The 23496-nt window shown below is 45.6% G+C and overlaps 1 protein-coding gene across 1 annotated transcript; it reads right to left on the bottom strand.

Moving 5' to 3' along the window:
• Positions 1-1579: 1579 nt before the first annotated feature.
• LOC123355934 (ubiquitin domain-containing protein TINCR-like) lies at positions 1580-8205 on the bottom strand. The gene is made up of 3 exons (XM_044998799.1): positions 8159-8205; positions 7172-7479; positions 1580-1633 (listed from the first exon to the last, which is right to left on the bottom strand). Exons 2-3 carry the CDS (start codon positions 7429-7431, stop codon positions 1630-1632), a joined length of 264 nt encoding a protein of 87 aa, XP_044854734.1. The 5' UTR covers positions 7432-7479; positions 8159-8205; the 3' UTR covers positions 1580-1629.
• Between the last annotated feature and the right edge of the window lie 15291 nt (positions 8206-23496).

Raw genomic sequence — 23496 nt, 5'->3', positions numbered from 1 at the left:
ATCCGACACAAACATCCATGGTGCAGAGTGCAGACTGGCAAACACCTACGCCCCGTGATGATACTGGCATGGAATGCGGACTGGAGTGTGCACACCCTGCAGCTTCCTTGCCTTTGCCTTGTCCACACCTATAATTAACAGAGAAAAAGGGGAAGATCCATTTAGGAGTCATTTGAATGATAGGCATCTTCATGATATTAAGACATAATAATAGCTTGACAAGCTAGTCTGAAGAGCCCAGACTATTTCATAGTGGATACAGAGGTACCATGCCATGCATGAGACCCATCATGGCCACCTAGGTATATAGGAGGAACCTAAACATACCTCTATATACCAATGAGATCCTCCCGCAGTATTACTCCTACCAGCTTTCCAGCCATCCAGCCACTAGAGGGCAATGGAGTCTCAATCCCCTAACTTTAAAAATCTCTTAATGAGAAATGGCAACATAACAAAAATGGAAAGAAAGAAAGAGAGAGATCTGGTTCCCTAGCCAGCTATTTCCAAACACAGGTTACTTGTATTGCACCACAGGATGGGGGAGAAAAGTAGGGGTGTATCTCTAAGGCTACGTCTATACTACCCGCCCGGGTTGGCGGGTAGCGTTCGACTTCTCAGAGTTCGATATATCGCGTCTCATCTAGACGCGATATATCGAACTCCGAACGCGCTCCCGTCAACTCCGGAACTCCACCACCGCGAACGGCGGTGGCGGAGTCGACGGGGGAGCCGCGGACTTCGATCCCGCGGCGTTTGGACGGGTGAGTAGTTCGAACTAAGGTAGTACGAGTTCAGCTACGCTATTCGCGTAGCTGAACTTGCGTACCTTAGTTCGACACCCCCCCCCCCAGTGTGGACCAGGCCTCAGAAACGTGACTGGTTTTGTCCCCTTTCCATACTGTACCTTTCAGTATTTCTGGGTTGGTTTCCACCCCTCCAAGCAATACAATCCATCATTTCAAGAATGGCACCACGCTGGTTCCTGCTGCTCTGAAGAAAGGCAACAACTGCATTTAGAATAAAAGATTGTCAAGCAGATCACAGATGTCATTCAAAGCCGATCTCAGAGAAAAACATTAATACAGGCAGCTCCCTGCATAACCATAGTTAATTCACTCCTTGCAGATATCTCCTTGAGCTGCAAAAAGGCTCCCTGACTCTAGCAATGCTGCCAGCTATAGGCGCTAGGTATCTGAGCAGATGCATAGCTAATTCAAGGCAGGTCAGTTTGGCTCCTTCAGAGCAAAAGACTGTGATTTAAAAAGCAGGGGAAGCAAAAATGCACCTTCTGGATTTCATCATGTGAATTCCAAATTTCAAAACAAGGGTAACATGAAGATGGGAGTCTATTTCTGAGTCAAGGAGGTCTCCACGTTATTTGCCTTTGGTGGCTCAGACCACAGGCTGCGCTGATGAAGAAATGTTATGTGTTGCTCTCTTTGACTTAATTATTCCTGGACACCCTGCTGGAACGTTCTGAGCTGCTTATTGAACTGTCTGTCAAGCCTGCATGTGACGAGGAACTCACCAAGAGCCGGTAATCAGGGCCGAGCTCTCTTCCACCAGCTTCCCTTCTGCCTTTGTTACTTGCCCCATCTCTCGTTGCCTGGGCTCCGCTGCATGGCGTTATCTAAATAAGAAACAGGGTGTTCCCAGCATGGTACAGACACTCAGGGCTCAATCAACAGTGCATTTTACCAACATCAGGGTGGTGGAGCCAGCCCGGGCAGCGTGGGGAGAACTCAGAGGTAACCCTCACTTGCAACACACATGCCTCTCTCCACCCAGTCTTCTCTCAACTGCCTAAGCCTCCGTGGTGAAACCTCAAAGGGGCATGACCCCACTTCTAGTTTCTCAGACCTGCTCCCCATTACCACCTCGCCCCGCAACTAAATGCCCCAACACTAGATGCTTCTCTCTCATCACAAGAGCTGACCCCTCACCTCCACGCCAAGCTTTTCAGCCATCCTGCAGGTCTCCCTCTGGAAGCCGCCATAACCCACCTCCCTCCCATTCCTCCTCTTCCTTCCCAGTATGTGCACCTGGACAACCCACCTCCCTCACCTGAGAGGAGGAAAGCAGATTGCCTATGTCAGAGATCAGGCAGATGTGGGCAGCATGAATCCTTCTTGGCAAGATGCCCACTGCACCTCACTCTCACCAGCCACCCCGCTGCTGAATGGCTCCTTCTCTCTTGATTGTGTGAACTCTCTATTATCTCAGTAAAATCCATGTGATTCTCCCCCCACCCAGGCTATTTGGATAATTGTGAGTACACTGTATATATAAAGACCCCCATCCTTTGGTTGAAGGTAAAAGCAAGCGCCATCCAGGCTATTGACTGGGTAATGTATTTCTGTGGGGCTATTTTTAAGCGTGTGTTATTTATCCAGTATAGTACCAGGCCTATTATTAAGGCTACCTTGGGTCTGCACATGTGCTAAAGATCCTAAGTGGCTTTGTCTGAGCAGAGAGACCCACAGAGTGCTACTGAAGGCTTGGGATTGGGGCTTGCTGGGCAAGGGGGTGGGTCATGGCAGTCAGGGAGGAGATAGAACCCGCACAGCCCTGCTGAGGAGTGGCATCTGAGGGTGAAATTCATCCCTGGGCAGAGAGCAGCACAAGGTCTAGGCACCAGAGAAGTCGTATTCCAGCCCTATTTTGAGGTGCAAGGAAGACCTAGGAGTAGCCTTCTGCACAAAAATTTCACCCGAAGGCTGTTACTACAACCTCAAGGCTGTACTGGAAGTAGTGGTGGAGTGTGTGTAGGAGGAGCAGGTTATGTGTGTACGTGCGTGCGTGAGCAGTGGAGGAGGAGTGGGTAGGTTGGGTGATGCATCTGTATAGCTGAGGATCCACAGTTCCTGCCCTATTACACCCTCAAATCCCCCTGCATGCTGGCATGCAGAGAGCCCTCCACTGTGGCCCAGAGAGGATACAGCTCTATTGAACTGGCACCCTGGGGCAAATCTTGTGCAGTCCTACTACGTTCAGGTCCCTCCATCCTCAGGGGCCCAATCTTGCCGCTGATTTATACAAAAAAAACACCAGATGCATTCTCTGAATGCTCTGTGCACATGGCCACTGCAGGGTCAGGACCCCCTTGAGTTCAGCTCTGTTGGTTGCATGTGCTGGAGTACGCTGAATCCCCATTCGTGTCTGGGAAAGCTGCATGAGCATATTGAGTGATCCAACAGAGTTCTGGACCAAAAGCTGTTGCCACGCAGTGGCTTTTTGGAAATGGTGTGATAGATATCTAGATAGATAGATAGATATTAATTATTATTGTGGTTGCTGTTGTCATTGTACTACTTTGAGGTTCTCAGGAAAGCAGTATAGAAATTCAAAGCAAAGAGAGCACTTCACAGAACAGAGGGTTTTGCTTTATTGTACGGTGAAAGCCTTCATAACTGCCCAGTTATCCCAGTGCAGCCTCACGAAAGTCAGGAGGGTGTAACTCAGCCCAGACTGTGGCCTGTAGCAGAGCCAGGGAAAGAGAGGGAGGAGAACGATGAAAAGCTTCATCATCTAGATACTTTATTTTACCAAATTCCGCGAGATTCCAGGACTAAATGGTTTGGGAGGAAATTCCTCCCTTTACAGAGAGACACCACAAGAACAACACACCACTTGAACCTCACTAAAATCCTATTCTGTGAACAGAGAAGCAGTGCTGTCCAGTAGCTAGGGACACTGACCTCAGAGGCCAGAAACGTGGATTCTCTTCTTGGTTCTGCCACCGATCTACTGTAAGACTTTGGGCAAATCATTTCCCTTCGCTGTGCTTGTTTTCCCCTCCCACCCTTGTCTGTGTAGTTCTTTAGGGGCAAGGACTGTCTCTTGCCACGTGTTTCTTCCCCTCCTAGCACAAGGAAGCCCTGATCTCAGTCGATGCTACTATAATCCAATTAGTGACCATGCTGGCCCTCCATTCAGGAAGATTAATTTTATTTGCCCAGCTCTGACCCTTCTGGATGTTTTGCAGGGGAGAGAGGTCATGTTGATTGAACTCCAGAATGGCTTGTTCAAACTTTTGAACACTGCGGTCCAAATAAATGCTCAGTATTAGCGGCCGGGCTGAGCCCTTTTCTGCCAAGCTCCAGCCTTAAGTGAATGTTTATCGCTATGTTATAAACCCCAGAAAACAGGAGCAGGCAGTGGAAGTGCTGACTCAGCCTTCGCTAAATGCCAATGATCTACAAAAGCATTAAAAGTGGGGAGGATGAAAAATAGAGTCATTTTCACTGTCCCACGAGCCCCTGGTGAAGGACACGCTGCACGCAGCATCACCATTAATATTTATGGTCACGACACCGACCCACAAACCTTGGCAATCAGAGGCGCGCCACTTTGGGAATTAATATAGCTCTGCTTGGCTGGGGTCTTGGTACAGAGGAGCAGGCAGGGGATGCTGGGATGTGCAGGGAGATCTTAAAAAATTAGGGATTGACCTTTGGAGGGCAGGAACCATGCCAACCAGCTCCTCAAATCCTTGGGCCTGCTGACCAGAGCTGCTTTCTCTATTACCCTGGCACACCCAGAAACACTAGCCAGACCCCAGCACCACATTTTCTGTTACCCGATGTTCCACAGTTCCTAAGCAGACCCAGTGGCATGTTCTCTACTACCTGATGCTCCCAGGCACCCAAGCCAGAACCAGTGCTGCAGTCTCCATCACAGGGAAGTTCTCTGGTCCAGCTGCCAAGCGCTATCCCTGCATTCTCAGCTTGTTGGTTTGAGTAATACAGGGATCTCTCAAGAACGATTTGCAAACGAGCACCCCAGTAAAACCAGTCCTTGTTCATACACAAATCTCGGCCAAGCACTGAGTCATGAAGGCCACAACCTGACGGATACTGAATAAGAGCCAAGCCCCACACCCAGGACAATAATTACTGTTTATCCACATGTGTGAACATCACCCACAAATACATAGCTCAGAGTGACCCATGCACTGAATGGCAAAACCTCCACTGACGTCTCTGGTGCCAGGATTCCACCCCTGATTTTCAGAAAGTAGATGGTCAGTCCTTTCAGAAAATCAGGCCTTTTTTAAGGTATCTCAGGCTGGGCACTCCAGTAACTGAGATACTTTTGAAAGTTTAGGCTTAAAATTCCAATAAAAAATAAACATCAGAAACCAAAAAAGTTCCCACCACTAGAGAAGAGGCGAGGCAGAGGAATAAGGGTACTGATCCAGATTAACCTGAGTGGTCTGGGTGTGAAGCTGAATCAACACTTGGGGGCAGGTGGACAATGCTAAAATCTCATGAGTTTGCCTTGGCTCAGGCAGGAAATGGCTGAAATCTTGTGAGATGAGTGGTTCTCTTGAGATTTCAGTGGCCTCTGAAGTAGCAGACAGGCCTGTTCCAGATTGATCTCCAACCAAGTACCAAAACCTTAAAGGCAGATGTGGCTCTGTGAATTTGAATCTCACCTCCTCACACACAGTTTAGTGGGGTTTGGATTCAAGGATCTGAACTGGAGACAATGCGATTCCGCTCCATTTTGTACAGCACCTTCCCTCCTGTATGCCAAAATGCTTTACAGAATTCAGCAGAGCTGATGGTGATGGGTCAGATTCCAAAAAGATGGTGTAGTGGGATGGTGTAAATTACAACTCTTTGTGTCCACCAGACACCCTGAGCGATCCTGGTGGAGGAAAGGTCTCTTCCACCGTGATTCTCTGCTTTAACTCCTACTAGAACATAAGTGAGAGCACTGAATCTACAGCACCCAGCTTAGTTGTGTCTAATCTCATTGTGCTTCCCGGCCAGTCCTGCTCACATCTCAGTGCTGGCCCTTCAGGGTCTATGTCCAGCCCCATAACACACTGGAAAGTGCGTGGGGCTGCATCCATCCTGCATCATTGCAGGCTTGCCACCATGCTGACTTCCCACTGCTGAGCACCTCAGACAGGGACAGTGGCAGCTCAAACCTGGCCCACAGAGACAGCTAGTAAATAGGGAAGGAAGGAGCAAGTTACTACAAAGTGATATCAAAGAACATAAGAATGGCCCTATTGGGTCAGACCAAGGGTCCATCTAGCCCAGTATGCTGTCTACCGACAGTGGCCAATGCCAGGTGCTCCAGAGAGAATGAGCAGAACAGTTAATCATCAAGTGATCTGTCCCCTGTCACTCATTCCCAGCTCCTGGCAGAGGCTAGGGACACCATTCCTGTCCATCCTGGTTAATAGCCATTGATGGACCTATCCTCCATGAATTTATCTACTTCTTTTTTTAACCTTGTTATGGTCTTGGCCTTCACAACACCCTCTGGCAAGGAGTTCCACAGGTTGCCTGTGCGTTGTGTGAAGAAATACTTCCTTTTACTTGTTTTAAACCTGCTGCCTATTAATTTCATTTTGTGACCCCTAGTTCTTGTGTTATGAGAAGTAGTAAACAACACTTCCTTATCTACTTTCTCTACACCAGTCATGATTTTATAGACCTCAATCGTATCTCCCCTTAACCGTCTCTTTTCCAAGCTGAAAAGTCCCAGTCTTATTAATCTCTCCTCAGACGGAAGCCGTTTCATACCCCTAATCATTTTTGTTGCCCTTTTCTGAACTTTTTCCAATTCCAATATATCTTTTTTGAGCTGGGGTAACCACATCTGCACGCAGTATTCAAGATGTGGGTGTACCATGGATTTATATAGAGGCAACATGATATTTTCTGTCCTATTATCTATCCCTTTCTTAATTATTCCCAACATTCTGTTTGCTTTTTTGACTGCCGCTGCATATTGAGTGGATGTTTTCCACTCAAGCTGGGAGGAGATGCAGCATTTCCTTGCTCTGCAAAACTCCCTTAGCCCAGCACATTTTAATAGGATTCAAGAGGGTCTTTCTTTGCTCTCCTCTATTTAGAAGTCGGCCGCATGGTCAGGAATGGCAGAACCAGCTGGGGGCAGGGATTGGTTAGATCAAGAAGAATTTTTTTCCTTTCTCTTCCGATCCCCTGATCTAAGCATAGAGCATGGGATTTTCAAAGAAGCCTAAGGGGTTTAGGCACCGATATGGCCATTGAAAGTCAGTGGCAGCTGAGCATCCTTAGGCCCTTTGCAAATCCCAGAGTTCCAATCAAGAATCAATTGAGCATCCCCTTTCTCCCCTCATCCCCCAGTTCATCTCCCTGGAAACAGTGACGATCTCCCCCCATACCTCTTGTGGCTGACAAGAAGCAGGACAGATCCATTCTGGATTTTGGCCTCCTTCACAGTCTCCTCCTCCCCAAGCTGCCTGGCGTTGTAGTAAAAAGTCTTCTTCCAAGAGGTGATGCCCTCTCGCACCAGTTGAGCCCGCAGGTCCATCACCTTGTCCGTGGGCTTGACAGTGAGGGGAATCAGCAAGTCCTCGTCGGCCAAGTGCACCTTGATGTGGTACCTCTTCCAGCGGGAAAGGCTCCTTCGCAGGGTCTCCATCCTCTCGGGCCTGGCAGACTGGCCAGCGTGGCACTGAGGGACATCCAGCTGTGTTGGTGAAAGCAGAGACGTGGCTGCGAATGAGCTTCCTGCAGTGAACACCCTACACTTCTTGCCAAACCTGTTCCTCCCAGCAGCTACGCTGCGTGCTTCACATTCCAGGGAAGAGCTCATCTCAGGTACTGGCTTCCACAGACATGTGCAAAGCCTGCTGGCTGGGGAATATTTGTAGGAGTCATTTCCCACCCCGCAAATGCCATTACAATGATAATTATATTTGCAAAGCGCAAAGGCTCCCAAAGCACTCCAAAGACTGGTATTTAGAGACCATGGATGGGTGGGTGCATTAAAGAGCTGGAGAGCTTTAGTAAGATCCCTTCCACTAGTACTAAAATGCAGCCACCTCTGAAGTGGAACCCAGCAACTGTTTAACAGTCACATTGCACCACAACATGGCAGTTTAAATCAGGAAAAGAAGAACACTCCCTTCAATGGAGATTAGATAGGCAAAGTAATTAGACATGTGGAAATTTGGACAGGACTTCAAAGCTAATTAATACCTCATCCCATATGAAAAGTGCAATGGAATCTAAAACAACCACAATGTTCTTTGTTTTACATCTCAGCTGAGACACTGTACACTGAATAAGTGACATTCACCAGGTGCATAGGCTGTGTGTCACCCTGTGCTCCTAACACAACCATGGGGACTCAACAAGATAAATACCACATGCTAGTTCATCAGCACTACTTCCTGTTCCTGGAGGGTGGTTCATCTGAGTAATGATCTCTCCAAGTCCTCTTAGCACGTGAGAAATGACAGCATCACAAGGCTGCAGAAAAAAATGCACGTGAGCACTGCAAACAATATAGAGACCTAAACCAGAGAAGGGGGAAATTTTGCTGCCCAAACTTTTTTTTGGCAGAAAAATGCACATTTGTTGACATCAAAACATGTTGAAAATTTGAGTTAGCGTCACCAGATTGTTCCAAGTTAAAAAAAAAAAGTCCTAAAAAATATCCAAACAAATGGAAACATTCTGATATCTTCAGTTCAAAATGACTTACCAAATTACCGGCAAATTGAAAAATCCATTATTCATACAGCTGTAATCTAAATACCAATGGTAACAAACTGTCCCCTCCTAAATCTAAATATACCACTGTGACAGAGGAAGTAGTCAGCTATAGGAGTCATTTATAATTGAATGTTCATCAGGGCAGTTGGTGGCAGATGTGGAAGAGAATACTTTAGAGCAAAGATCATCTAGATAAGGAAGTCGTGTTTTTTCAAAAAGATCAGGTCACATTCTTATCTTGTGCGCAATTTCCTGCAGCCATATTACATGAATTAATTCTCCATGGCCACTCTTTTGTACCCAGAGTAGTGTCTTTTGACCAAAGTACTGCAAGCCATTTGTCTTCAAAGACTTTGCTTTATTATACACAGCCAAATTCTCAAAGGAGTTCGGCTCCCATTTATACTCCTAAATGAACTGGCCGGATCTCCAGATATGGTGAGCACCCAGCAGCTCCCACTGAGAACAATGGAGAATCTGCACACCCCCTCTCCCCTTTGAAGCCCAATGGAAAATCCCAACCCCCCATTAAGAACAATGGAGAATCACCCCCACCATCCCCACTGAAGACAATGGAAGTTGCTGGATGCTGAGCACTTTTGCGAATCTGGCCAATATAATTTAGGGATCATGGTTTGATGGGAGCCAGGATGCCTGGGTCCTATTGACAGCTGTGCTACTGACTCACTGTGTATGTGTGGGTGAGTCACATCACAGCTCTGTGCCTCAGTTTCCCCTTTTGTAAAATGGGGGTAATGAAAACCTATCTGGGAGGTGGGCGGCTATTATGAGCACCTTGGATAAAATGATAACAGCACTTTTCACTGCAGTGGTGTCTTCCACTGGAGGGTTTCAAAGTGTTTACAAACATCATAAACTCGGCAACAGCCTCAAAGGCAGGTCCTCAAGTAAAGTCAGCATAAGATCACCATTTTACAAAAGGGGAAACTGAGGTTAAAGCCACCTTTTGTAATTTGGGTGCCTAAAGCTAGGCAGCTAACATCTTATCTCGACACCAGAACTAGTAGTCCAGAAGTCACTAGGAGCTGCTGGTGCTCAGCAGCTCTGAAAATACAACCCCTGACTTAACAGCCAAAATATGGATCTAGGAGTAAAATTCACCCCCATGCAGAGGGCCTGGTGCATCGCCTCTGTAATGGGTGAATTTCACTCTAGGGGCCAAATTCACCCTTGGTGTAAAGCCATACACTTGCTTGAGTCAGAACTGATCCGTTTCCCACTGATGTCAAAGGACAGCCTCTCATTGACACGGATCAGAGCTGAATCCCTCCCCATACACCACCAAGTCTGAACACTGTGGCCAGCACCACTTGCCCAGAGGGTGCCAGGAGAAGCACAAAGCACTCTCATTTCAAAGGAGCCTGTCTGCTGTCAGCCCCTTCATCTGATTCATTCTTCTAGCCTATGTGGCAGCCTGACAACTGACAAATACCTTTCAGACAGCTCCTGTTTATTTTTAGAGCTGCTCTTTCCAATTGGGCCTTGGATGTGTATCATTAAATAGAGAGGGAAAGATCGCAGCGGAAGGAAAACACTCAGATCTAGTTGCTGGGCTTTATTTATTTTTGCCTGCAAGAAGTCTGCAAACTTCTCTGGGCTCTCCCCAACATCGCAGCCCGTGGAAGCAGTGTGGCAGAGAAGGTGGGTGATGAAATATTTAAGCTCGGCAGCCCACGCTGGGCCATGTGAATGTCTAATGCCAGTTCCAATTAATTTTGAATTTTTCATTAAGCCATTATTAAAAGCAGAAGGACAGCAGAAATAAGGGGAATTGACTTGGGCAGTATATTAAGTACCTTAGTTTTGCCTGAGGATGTTTTATTATCTGTCTAAGGTAATTATTTCACAAGCTCCTGGTGGTTTGTGGGCTAAACAGAGGTACAGGATAAAGTTCTATGCTCTTCGCTCAAAGTTATTTTAATCTTTCTCCTCTGCTCATCCTGCTCAGGTCATGTGTCTGGCCTGTCATATCTGTCTGGAGGACAAGACAGGGAGTCAGAGTTCTGTGACTGTGTGATAATACATAACCCCAGCATTATTTACAAATCAAATCAAACCTTATTGACTTAAACTTTTTCCCATATCAAAGGCAAACAGAAGACGTGCAAACATCCAGAGAAACACACATTAGGAAAACAAGAAAAGCAATTTAAAAGCAGGTGGGCTATGAAATACAATATATTTTTTAAATGAAACAAAACATCAATGTTTTTAAAAGTCAGGCAAGTCTCCTTGCTCCTGAAAGGGATTCATGCTCCTCTGTCATCATTTACAAAATGCCTAAAAAGAAAAATTCCCCTGTAATTTGCAACTTCAATTAGTGTAAAGAGTTTGGCCCAGTTCTTCTATAAGGGAATGGACAAAGTACGATTGGCAAGTAAATGAATTTCAGACCATATCCATAGCATGGGGAAGCCAGCAGCAAAACACCTGAGTATCGTAAAACAGGACTTTGGGAAGAGCATATGACTGGTTAAAAAGCAAATGGCCATATTCTCTGCTTTGTTATGGTGGTGTAAATCCAGAGTAACTCCATCAGCTTCGGTGGAATTATGCCAGATTTACACCCATGGAACGTAAGCGCAGAATTTAGCCACACCAAGTCACTTACCTTGTCATCATTTAGAGTGAAATTCACCCCTATGTGGAGGGCAAGCGCAAGGACCATTAACATCCCACTCAGACCCATAGGGCTCACTACAGTTTAAGTGGGTCTTAAAGGGTGGCTAAACCTGGTGCTGGCTCCCCACATCAGTGTGAAATTCACCCTCAGAGATGATACAAGAACCTAAGAGTCATTGTACTGGTCAGACCAGTTGTCCAGCAAGGCAAGGATCCTCTGCCATCGGTGCCCAGAAAAACAAGAAGCTGCATGATACCCCAGTGATGCAACACTGTCCACAGAAGTGGTGATGGGGGAGGGAGAGGAATCTCTACCTGACCTGTGAAGAGATCAGCCCTGAAGCCTGAGAGTGAGAGCATACCTATGATGAGATATACAGGAATACCATGTATATAAATATCACACTGCATGACAAGACCTTTGGACAAATGCACCCTCAGGCAGGTTACATGAAAGCAGGGCCTGGCCCCTCTGATAGCAGAATTGGTACCATTGTACAGAATAATGCAATAATGAAAACATGTAACTGAAAGCAAAAATTATGTCTGTATCACATAGATCAGTGGCATAAACACTCATATACCAGTAACAAAAGGGCATGGTAACACTATAGTAAAATAACTTTATACTTCCAAAGAGCTTGACATATGAACATTTAAATGTGTTTAACAAAGCAGCTGAGAGAAATTCTGTAGCCTGTGTGCGCGGCAGGTCAGGCTGGCCTGTCATCACGTTCTCTTCTGGTCTTGGAATCTGTAAATCTATTAATCCCACTCTTCAACCCCATCCTTCATGGGTCATTGGGAGGATATGATTGCCTGCATTGCCCTCAGCATGCTCATAATACTTGTAGCTCTGCATTAAGACAATATGTATAAAGAAATGTCACACTTCAGGGCTTCAGCCAGTCATCTATAGGGGTCAGGAAGGAATTTTTCACCCCAAAGCATCAGAGATTGGCTACAGTTGGAAACTGGATATAGGACGGGCTGGACAAGTGCTCCAGAGGTGGTACAAAGAATCCCCTTTTTTAGATGCTTGGCTGATGGGTCTTGCTCACGGTCTAAGTGATCACCAGATTTGCTGTCAGGAGGGAATTTCCCCCCAGGTTAGATTGGCAGGGGCCACGGGCGGGTTTCACCTTCATCTACAGCATGGGGCGTGGACTGCCTGCTGGGATCATTTGGGTATATCCAACCTAATCAATTCTCAGCCATTGCAGGGGCCTCATGTCCTGCTGGCACTGTGGTCTCTCCTGATCTTTGCCTATGATACACTACAGTGTAGTCTCCTGAAGACCAAAATATTTCAGTCTAACTAAAGTCATTGGGATCATTATAGGATACATGTGAGAAATGTAATGGCCTGTGGTATACATGCGGTCAGACTAGCTGACCTAATGCTCCCTTCTGTCTTTAAACTCTATGAAATGGGTCATAGGTCCTATCTGGCAAACAGCTAATAGAGATTTTCCTTTAGCTCAATGGGTAGGGACTGTACTTTCGGGCAGGAAGTTCTGAATTCAGAATAATGGCAAATAGGAAGCCAGGGGATTTAATCACTAATAACAAGGGTTCAAAAAGGAACTAGATAAGTTCATGGAGGATAGGTCCATCAATGGCTATTAGCCAGGCTGGGCAGGAATGGTGTCTTTAGCCTCTGTTTGCTAGAAGCTGGGAATGGGGGACAGGGGATGGATCACTTGATGATCACCTGTTCTGTTCATTCCCTCCGGTGCACCTGGCATTGGCCACTGTCGGCAGACAGGATACTGGGCTAGATGGACCATTGGTCTTACCCAGTGTTTTTATAAGTATGAGCCACATTTTACATAGAGAAACTGAGGCATGGATCAGTGACAGTAACTGGCCTGAAGTCACTGGCAGAGTGAGACATAGGGTCCAAGCAGCCTACTTGCTTCTCTTGCCAGAGTAGTAGATTCAGTTCCATAACATGTACAATGACAATGATCATTTATTAATTATCATCACTTTGTACATTTATATTGTCATCTACTTCTTTGATTCCCCGCCATCAGCTCAGCAGTGATGGCATAACAGGGCAGGGAAAGAAGAGGAGCCAGGGGAACAAATATAAGAGCACTAAATAATCCCTAGCCTTTATCCAGTGCTTTTTCCTCAGTAGATCTCAAAGCATTTTACAAAGGAGGTCAGGATCGTTATCCCCATAATAGATGGGCACAATTCTTAGTTTTTCAGTAGCTGTGATCACAATTTGCCACCTGCCAGGCTGTTTTCCAGCTGCCGTTTTCTTATTCTAGTATGACGTAAGAGCCAAGATGTTGCTGCAGAGGGCAATGAGCTCTCTTGTTTTTTGGATAGAGACCCACATCTGGGAAAATCCAGCACAATCATACGACTTTTCCAACCGAGCCACTTTGTCAGTGATTGGGGAGGCTTGTCTGATTCCTGGAGCTTTGTAATCTCATGCCTTGCAGTCAATAAAGCCAAACAGTAAGGATTTTCACCAGTGTTTGCTGCCTGTGAGTTCATGGCTGGGAGCAGGCAGACAGCAGGGGATGAAGATTCCCTTATTTGAGATTCGATTGCCCTTATCTTGCTCTGCATAACTACAAATGTTATTATCGATCCAAAAATGATCCAGCCCTTCTTTAAATCGGGTCCCAGCATTTGACTTGCTGACCTGATCCTGCAGTCAATGCCATAGCTAATAGCACTCCATGGGAAGATGCTCTTCCCTTTATTTCATCTAAAATGTAACCTGCCAGCTAGGTCATCAAATGCTGCAATCTCTTGTGCTATGGGACAGCATAAATAATCATTATGTGTATTACAGTAGCAACCAGAGACCTCCAGCTAGGATCGGAGCCAGATTGTGCCAGGGGTTTTATACACACATAAAACAGGAAGGTGCCTGCCCCAAACAGTTTACAAACTCAGTGACAGACCTTGCTTTCTGCAGTGTAATACTCTCCTGGGACAGAGATCTTTCATTTATTAAATACGAGATCCCACTGTCTATTAGGGTTCCATTTACAAATATAAAGGACTAATAAATTATGAATATTTTAATAAATGGTTAATCAACTGGATAGATTGTTTGAGCCCAACAGGGTTGTTAAACTGCTGATAAGTATGGCTTATAGCCATCTATAATACCTTCTACACATGTGCTTAAACCTAGAGCAAGTCAGGAAAAGTCCTATGAAAAATGTCAAGCTTTCAGAATTTTTCTCCATCCCAAAAAGCCACAGTCTTGAAATTTTTCATGAACCAAAAATCCAGACTTTTTTTTTTACGTCAATTGAAATGTTTCATTTCAATAAATTGGAAACGTTTTGTTCAGACCTAAAATGTTCTTATTTAAAAAACACTAATGTAAAATAATGCACATTTTTAAATGAAACTGTGAGCTGCAAATTGAAATATTTAATTCCAAAAAATGTCAAAACAGGACAGTTTCAATTTTTTTTTCTTTTCTTCAAAACAAAAAGCATTCATCAAAACCAACATGCTCCTGTGCAAAGTTTTGGTCTTGGCAAATTGGCATTTTCTGATGAAAAATGTTTTGTTGAAAAATCCCAACCAACTCTATTTCTAACCAACTAGAACAGGGGTCGGCAACCTTTCAGAAGTGGTGTGCCGAGTCTTCATTTATTCACTCTAATTTAAGGTTTTGTGTGCCAGTAATACATCTGAATGTTTTTAGAAGGTCTCTTTCTATAAGTTTATAATACATAACTGAACTATTGTTGTATGTAAAGTAAATAATGTTTTTAAAATGTTTAAGAAACTTCATTTAAAATTAAATTAAAATGCAGAGCCCCCTGGACCGGTGGCCAGGACCCGGGCAGTGTGAGTGCCACTGAAAATCAGCTCACGTGCCACCTTTGGCACACGTGCCATAGATTGCCTACCCCTGAACTAGAACATACACTGTTCATGTATGTAACATGCTTATAACTGTTATTAATCACTTCTTGAAACTTTATTAATCATGAATAAATAGAACCTGAATATAAAGTGGAATTGAATAATCTCCTGTGGGAATAGGTGGATTTCCTATTGCTTAGGACATTTCAGACCAGGAAGGGTGAGAATACTAGGAAATATACCACATGGATCACAATGCTGCATTGGACACGATGTGCTATGAGAGAAGCAGATAACTATGGAGGGATAAAGGCTAAGAGTCCCTAGTTATGCTATCACACTGCCAAGCTAGTATGGATTTGTAGAATGCTTGTGCCCTAGTGCCACATAACCTTACTCTGCTTTACTAATCCACAGTGCACCATCCTTGACCAGTGCACATGGAAAACTCCCCTTTGCCCTACTCCAAAGAGGCAAGCGATCAAGAGCTCTCCATCCCCAGCAAAACAATAGAGCACTCACGAAAAAGGCGGCCTGTTGCTGATCTCATTCACCCTGGTGCCGATCAGGACTAGCGTTGCTGAAGCTAGTGGAGTTGCAACCAAGGTGAACCCCAGTGTGAGATCAGAGTCAGGCTCTGAAAGTCCTCACAACTTCCTTGGCCCACTGCCTGGCATCAATATTGCATTGTTGGAGTTTGGGGAAATTGCATGGTGTGGGATTGAATTTAAAACTAATAGCAGCAAAGGCAAACATACCCAAAAAAAGCCACTCCGATCCAGCTTTGAAAGAGCAAACTATCCTGTTTTCTGTGCACAGAGGACACCTGCAAGTTTACAGAGCAAGAGTTAGAGGTTACTTGGTGGAATTTTCTGGTGTAGGGGGGAAAAAAGAAACCACCACCCACATGTTAAATGACCTAGTCAAGTGCAGACAACGGGAAGGCTGAAAAATGGATCGGGGGAAAGTATTCTTCTGTGGTTATTTGTTGCTGCGGTTCTTTATAACTCCCCACATCGGAGATTCATGAGCCTGAGACAGAACCCTCACGCTCTATGGCTCAGCCAGTGGCAGCTACATGACTCACAGGGCTGCCAAGCCTGGGGGCAGCTGAAAAACAAGCAAAATAGCAAAATGTCTTGCAGAAACACCAGAAATAGAGATAAATGGTTCGTCGCTGGAGAGTCTTGAAAATAACCTCCATGCCTGGAAGTAACCCCGGGCGGGGAAGAAAGCTGCTCCATCACCCCAGGGCCGGCAGAGTTTCTAGCATCCTGGGGTAGAAGGTTAAGGCAGTGCATTTCATCCACAGGCAAAACAGATTCAGAGAGGTCTTAAACGGTGAAGTGGGTAGAAATAAAGAATTTGAGGCTCTTCCAGCTATTCCAATAGCAGCAAAATGGTAACCCAGCAATCCTGCGGCACAGGGAGGAACCGGATTTGTTGATCTGTGCTGCCATCTGGTGGCCAGAAAGGAGCCTAGCAGAAGTTCCACCAATCCCAGAAATTAAGAGCTGCAGCAGGTTCATGTACTCTAACCAGGAAAAGCTCGCTCCCTACAGGACATCTCCTGATCCAAAGCCCATTGGAGTTAATGGAAATAGTCCTGTTGACAGAGAGGAAGGATTGTTCAGGGATTTGAACATTTGACTGGGAATTGGGAGAGTTGGTTTCAATTCCCTACACCAACTCCCTGTCTTCCTGCAAAACCATCCTAGGGCATCCTTTAAGACCCTACATACTTTTGAGAACCTGGGCCTTAGATCCTCTGTGTGTCTGTAGAGTGCCAGCATAGCTCTTCCCTAAGAGTGTGACGTACTCAGAAGATAGGTCTCTCCACTGCAGTGAAAGACCCGCAGCTGGCCCGGGTCAGCCAACTCTGGCTCGCAGGGCTTGGGCTGGAGGCTATAAAATTGCAGGGTAGACATTCAGGCTTGGACTGGGGTCTGAGACCCCCACCCACCCCCAATGAGAGGGGAAGGTCCCAGAGCCCAGGTTCGTTTGAGCCCAAACGTCTACACTGCAAGGCTGCAGTCCAAACCCTGAAAACTTGAATAAGCTGATCTGGGCCAGTCACAGCAGTGCTGCCGTATACAACTGCGCTTTTATCACAGGGTAGACATACACACAGAGTATGGGAATAGAGGCCATGGAAGTACCATAGATCGATAGGAACAGAGACAGCTGGCTGGTCTCAAGTCCCAGGGAACTTCCCTTGGGAGGTTTTCCCCAACAGACTAGTAGAACTGGCTGTCGAGAGGTTTCCTCTGATATTCAACCTAATTTCATCCCATTCCTCCTTGGCAGATTCCCCTTGTCCCAGCCCAAAGCAATCGTATCCCTTCTTGCTGTATGCACAATAGGCAGCAGTCTGATCGGATCAGTTGGAGTGCCCAGAGACCTCAACCAAGATGACATCCCAATTGTGCTAGGGGCTGTACAAACACAGGAGGAGATTGCCCTTGCTGCCAAAGATTTCACAGTCTGAAGGTACAAGACAGCAAATAGAAGAGTTGTTACAGATGGTGATGTTGAAGCACAGAGAGATTAAATGGCTCACCCAAGATCAGACTGGCAGTCTGTGGCAGAGCCAGGAATTGACCCCTGACTCCTGTGTCCCAGTCCCTTAACCCTAAACTCATCTTTCCTTTCTGAGCTAAAGCAATGGGCTAAATTCAATGCACTTTACACCATCTCCTGCTAAAGTAAATCATGCCAGGGACTCTAGCAGTGGAAAACCCGGGGCTGGGGGAGGAGGGAGACTGCAATAGTAACAGGGCTGCCACAACCTCCTATAGGCAGGGCTGACTACTGGGGGTTGCCTGGCCAGGGTATCATATTCCTTAGAGGCCTCATTTAGCAGGAGCCCAGTGAAGTCCCCAATGGAAACCCCAGTTAAATCTCAAGGGAGGATGGTGGTGGAAATATCACCTGCCCTTGCCATAAAGGTACCTGTGTCCCTCCTACTCGTGATGTAAGCGGATGCAGAGGATGGAACCATCCCAGTGAGGATAAGCACAGCCAAAGTCCTGGATAAATAAGCTGATGATGGAGTCACTTCTGACAGGCCTTTCCTCTCTGCATACAGCAGAGATAGGCAACCTATGGCACGCGTGCCGAAGGCGGCACGCAAGCTGATTTTCAGTGGCACTCGGGTCTGGGGGCCTCTGCATTTTAATTTAATTTTAAACAAAGCTTCTTAAACATTTTAAAAACCTTATTTACTTTACAAACAACAATAGTTTAGTTCTATATTATAGACATAGAAAGAGACCTTCTAAAAACATTAAAATGTATGACTGGCACGCAAAACCTTAAATCAGAGTGAATAAATGAAGACTCAGCCCAGCGCTTCTGAAAGGTTGCCGACCCCTGACATACAGCAATACCTGCACTATTAGCCAGGAGCATCAGTATGTATGTGGGAGGGAATTCGCTTTGCTCGGAAGCCTCAGCTATTGGCACTCACAGACAGGCGGCCCAACCAGGTGGGACTGTCAGAAGATAAGACGCTGGGATTGACCACATCATGCCCTTTGAAACATCAGCACGGAGGCCCAAAGCGTCAGGATCTCAGGGCCCTATTCAGGGATGCAGAGATATTTCTGCTGGCTCACCAGGCAAATCCCATTAGCTCCAGCCCAGGAGTATAGATAAGAAACGGTTTGAACCAGGCACAGCAAGAGAGGAGGTCTAGCACGGAGAAACCTAAGAACAAGCCAAGCCTGGATTTTATGCTTAGAGGATGAAGGTTTTATGCGTTTGTTGTTTTTAACTGAACACAGCGGAAGCCCAGGAATAGGAGAGTGATACTGGGATGTGAGAAAGAGAGAGAGTGCTTTGAGATCTACAGATGAGCAGCACCATATAAAACTAAGTCTTCTTATACTAGGGGAATTACTATCTTTGTCTCCCTCTAATGGCTAGTGCAGATAAAATATTTATGATTGCTGCTGCCTCCATTAGCAGACAGTGTCTTCTAGCTGGCACAACAGGGACTCATTCAGCTCTGAAGGTCTTGGGTTCAAATCTGTTTACTCCACTGGGGTCAGTTACACAGACTCATGCTATTTTGGGAGCAGCTTTGAGTGCCCAGCTACTAGTGGGCTGATTTTCAAGTGTGTCGAACACCCTGGCCTGAGTTTCCAACTGGTTTAGCACCTTTGGAAACCAGGCCTTGGCTGTGTTCGCACTGCAAAACAGTCCTAAGGAGACTGTGAAGACTGGGATTTGTTAGGCCAGGAATAGACAACAAACCAGACCCCTGAATGAAGGAGTCGTACAATTAAAATTCTCCAATTCCATTGATTGCAAGCCAGAGAGCATAGAAGAACATAAGAACGGCCGTACTGGGTCAGACCAATGGTCCATCTAGCCCAGTATCCTGTCTGCAGACAGTGGTCAATGCCAGGTGCCCCAGAGGGAGTGAACCTAACAGGTAATGATCAATATATATTTGTAAACAAAAGGTACATATAGTGAGAGTTCAGGGGACAGCAGGACACACACACCCACCCATCCAAAACCTTAGAAGTATGGAAATAAGTTAAAGGGAAAGCATGGGCAGCGTGTGAGCCCCCCCTTCGGGGAGACTAGCCTCAAGGCCCCACCCCTTCCAACAGGTACCCAAAGCAATACTTACGCCAGCGTCATCCCACTCGTGCTCTGATGCCCAACGTTGTGACCTGCTGTGCTTTTCTATCACTGGTATCCACAGATCAGCACATCTGACTGTCACACATTCCATGCGCTGGGGCAGTTACTCTGCCTTCATACTGCTAAGGCTTTGTGTTGGAGGGTAAGCGATGAAGCTGGGGGTGGAGTGTGCGTATCGTTTTCGCATTTCTGTTGACATTATAGTTAAAAAGTTATCAAACAAACACTCCTGATGCCAAAGCGATGCTTTAGGAAGGAGTGTATGAGAAGCAGCAATATGATCAAAGGAGAGCGTCTCAGAGTACGTTAGATTTCTTGCAAAAGGAGTACAAAGAAAAGTGAGCTGCTTTCCAAGACATCTATTTTTCCTCAGCTTATTATAAACGTTCCAGAACTTCAAATTGCATCCCCCAATGCGCCAGAAAATCCACAATTAGCCAAAGCTTCTGGGCCATTTTTCATTTTACCGACCCTCACTCAAAGACACCAGATAGTCAGCATTCTTTCCAGCACCAGACTGAAACTCACTAATGCAACCTTAACTATGGAGCAATTACAACTGCGCTGTAATATCATTGTCAATTGAATGGAAACGTTATAGGTGTAGGTGAAGCCCTAGGAGATAGTTACGATAGGAAACCAAAGGAAACCTGGTGAATTGGTTGTCCAGGAAAACGGGCCGGGAAGGCAAACTGAGGCATCAGAACCAGCGCAAACTCTCTGGTTATTATTACAAGGCCCTACATATCCACCTGGCACTTCTGCCAGAGGTGTCCTGAGCCAAAACCTCACCTTTTCTTACCAGAGTTGCTGCCCTCTAGCCCATATGTAGGTAGCTGGCAGCAGGTCCCGGGAGGAAAGGTGCTGTGTGAATGTAAACATTATGATGGTCCATATACTTAGTTCCTGCGGCGCTTTCATTTACTGCTGCACCCTATCTCTTCAAACTGATTCCAATACTCTGTGCCATCAGCTCATATTGCTCTTACCCATGGGAGTCGCTGACTGAAAACACCTATTGGGTCACCTTGTCCACTCCCCTCCAGCGAAGCCAGCGCAGGATCGTTCCCCAGGGAGATTACTCTGCAGGCTGCCAGCACTGGCTGGATGAAATTCACTGCTGTGCAGAGGAACCAGTTCAAGTTGGAGACACCACTCAAGTATGCTTGGAGGGCTCAAGGGGACTTCAGAACCAGCTTTCCAGAAGAGGTCAACCTGTTCAAAAAGCTGGTCCTGAGAGTCACAACAGGAGCTGAACACTTCTGAAATCCTGGCCATTTTTAGCAGAGATCTTTGAAAGCCGGCCCCAGTTGCAATGCTGCCAAATCTTCCTATACTAGGCGTTTTTCTTAAAGCTCTAGCTCCTGAAGTCACATGAATGTGGGAGAGCCTCCACCTGAAAGTATCAGAGGGGTAGCTGTGTTAGTCTGGATCTGTAAAAGCAGCAAAGAGTCCTGTGGCACCTTATAGACTAACAGACGTATTGGAGCATGAGCTTTCGTGGGTGCATAGGTAAAATAGGTGCAATGGTATTGTAATGGACCAATACCATTGTTAGGATTCTTTTTGTTCCTAAGTTAATTAAAAAACTCCTCCTTATTGTCTTTAACTTTGTTGGCCATACATGTCTCCTTGTGTCCCCTGGCTTCCCTTATCAATTTTCTACAATTCCTAACTTTTGATTTATATTCATTGTGATTAACTTTCCCTTTCTTCCATTTGTTATATTATTTTTAAAAATTTTTACAGCTGCCTTCACTTCCCTCTAGACCAGGTTGCTTCTGGAAACAAAGAATGCAGGCCATACTTACAGGATAGGGGACTCTATCCTGGGAGGCAGGGACTCTGAAGAAGATTTAGGGGTCATAGTGGACATTCAGCTGAACGTGAGCTTCCAGTGGGATGCTGTGGTCAAAACTGGTAATGCAATCCTGAGATGCATAAACAGGAATCGTAGGTAAAATAACTTCTTTATTCCTACTTATGTATTTGGCATTGGTGCAACTGCTGCTGGAATCCTGTGTCCAGTTCTGGTGTCCACAATTCTAGAAAGATATTGATAAATTGGAGAGGGTACAGGAAGGAGCCACAAGAATGATTAAAGGATTAGAGAACATGCCTTATAGTGATAAGCTAAATAGATTGAACTCCTTGAGTCTAACAGAGAAGGATAAGGGGTGAGTTGATTACAGTCTGTATCTACCTGGGGAACAAATCTTTAATATTGGGCTCTTCAGTCTAGCAGAGAAGGAATCACATGATCCATTGGCTGGACATTGAAGATAGACGAATTCAGAGTGGAAATAAGGCACACGTTTTTAATGGGGAGAGTAATTAATCACTGGGACAAGTTACCAAGAGTCGTGGTGGATTCTCCATCACTGACAATTTTAAAATCAAGATTGGATGTTTTTTCTAAAAGATTTACTCTCGGAACCATTGGGGGAAGTTCTATAGGTCAGACTAGATGATCACAGTGGTACCTTCTGGCCTCAGAATACATGAATCTATATCGACACTCCCACCCACCTCCACCCCCTTTGGATACCAACCATCTCAGTTGCTTAAACTGTTTTGAATCCATTCCCCTACATTCTTTTCAACGCTAAAGTTGTATATAGCTGCATCTGTACCACTGAAGCAGAGATATTTTAAATTAAATTCCTAAGAAAACTACATAAATTACACACTTACACATCTGTAACGCGGGCCAGCTGAAGAAGTCAATCCTTTAAGGGATGAAATTGGCCCAAGGAGTTTAGAAAGATCTAGATCAGGGGTTCTCAAACTGGGGGTCTTGACCCCTCAGGGGGTTGTGAGGTTATTACATGGGGGGGGAGGGTCACCAGCTGTCAGCCTCCACCCCTAAATATTGCTTCTCCTCCAGCATTTATAATAGTGGTAGGCATAAAAAAAAAGTGTTTTTAATTTATAAGGGGGGGTGTCGCACTCAGAGGCTTGCTGTGTGAAAGGGGTCAGCAATGCAAAAGTTTGATAACCACTGATCTAGACAGTGCAGTTATTTTACAGTGTACTTATATAGTAAAGGAAAAGCACCCACCGCTTGGGTTTGTTTGTGAAAAGTGAGTCTTCAAAATGGGGATGAGAAGTGGGTGCACGTTATTAAACCCCACTTTAAAATGTCATTCAGCACCACCTGGAAACCCACAGCATTTCATTTATAAATGGAGCCACCTAGCGGAACAGTGGGAGAAATGTAGCTGCAGCCTGCAAGTTTTAACATTTTGCCTGTAGATTATATGATTAGCCCTTTCGCTTGCCTGGGTGAATTTAGCTCTTTTTTCCCAGCTACATCAGAAACCACTATGAGATTGTAAATTGCAGTGACACAGCTGGTCTGTTCCCCGTATTCTCAAGATCTAACTCACCGCTACAACTGATCTTGAGCAGGTTTTAAAAAGTTAACTTTTTTCCATTTAGCTCTTCGCTGCTGACTTAAAGGCTGGAAAAGGGCTAAAATGTAATTGTCATTTTCTCCCTTCACTACGCGTGAAGGGAAATTTTTTCTACTGCAGGAAGGCCCTAGGCTACAGGTTAAACATTCAGCGCAAACACTCAACATCAACGTGGGCTTGCATTCGACCTCTTTATAAACTAGCAATATGCCCCAATCCCGCAACTAGCCCTGCACAATCTGATCCTTGCACTCTCAGAGAATCCCATTGACTTCAAGGAGCATTCAGGTGCCCACCTGTGCAGAACAAATTGTAGGAACAGGGCCTGGCTTTCACAAGACGTACCTTTCTTGCTCTCTGAATATCCACCAGTATTCATCGTCCATTCTCTGGGGAAGAACGCAAGAGTAACATCC

This window comes from Mauremys mutica, chromosome 24, assembly GCF_020497125.1.
Source record: "Mauremys mutica isolate MM-2020 ecotype Southern chromosome 24, ASM2049712v1, whole genome shotgun sequence".
NCBI lineage: Eukaryota > Metazoa > Chordata > Testudines > Geoemydidae > Mauremys > Mauremys mutica.
The sequence above is the reverse complement of the archived record's forward strand: the minus strand, read 5'-3'. Positions and strand labels throughout refer to the sequence as shown.

What these genes read in the sequence shown, in the direction of transcription:
- LOC123355934 (XM_044998799.1), bottom strand. Translation starts at nt 7,431, where the DNA reads ATGGAGACCCTGCGAAGGAGCCTTTCCCGCTGGAAGAGGTACCACATC.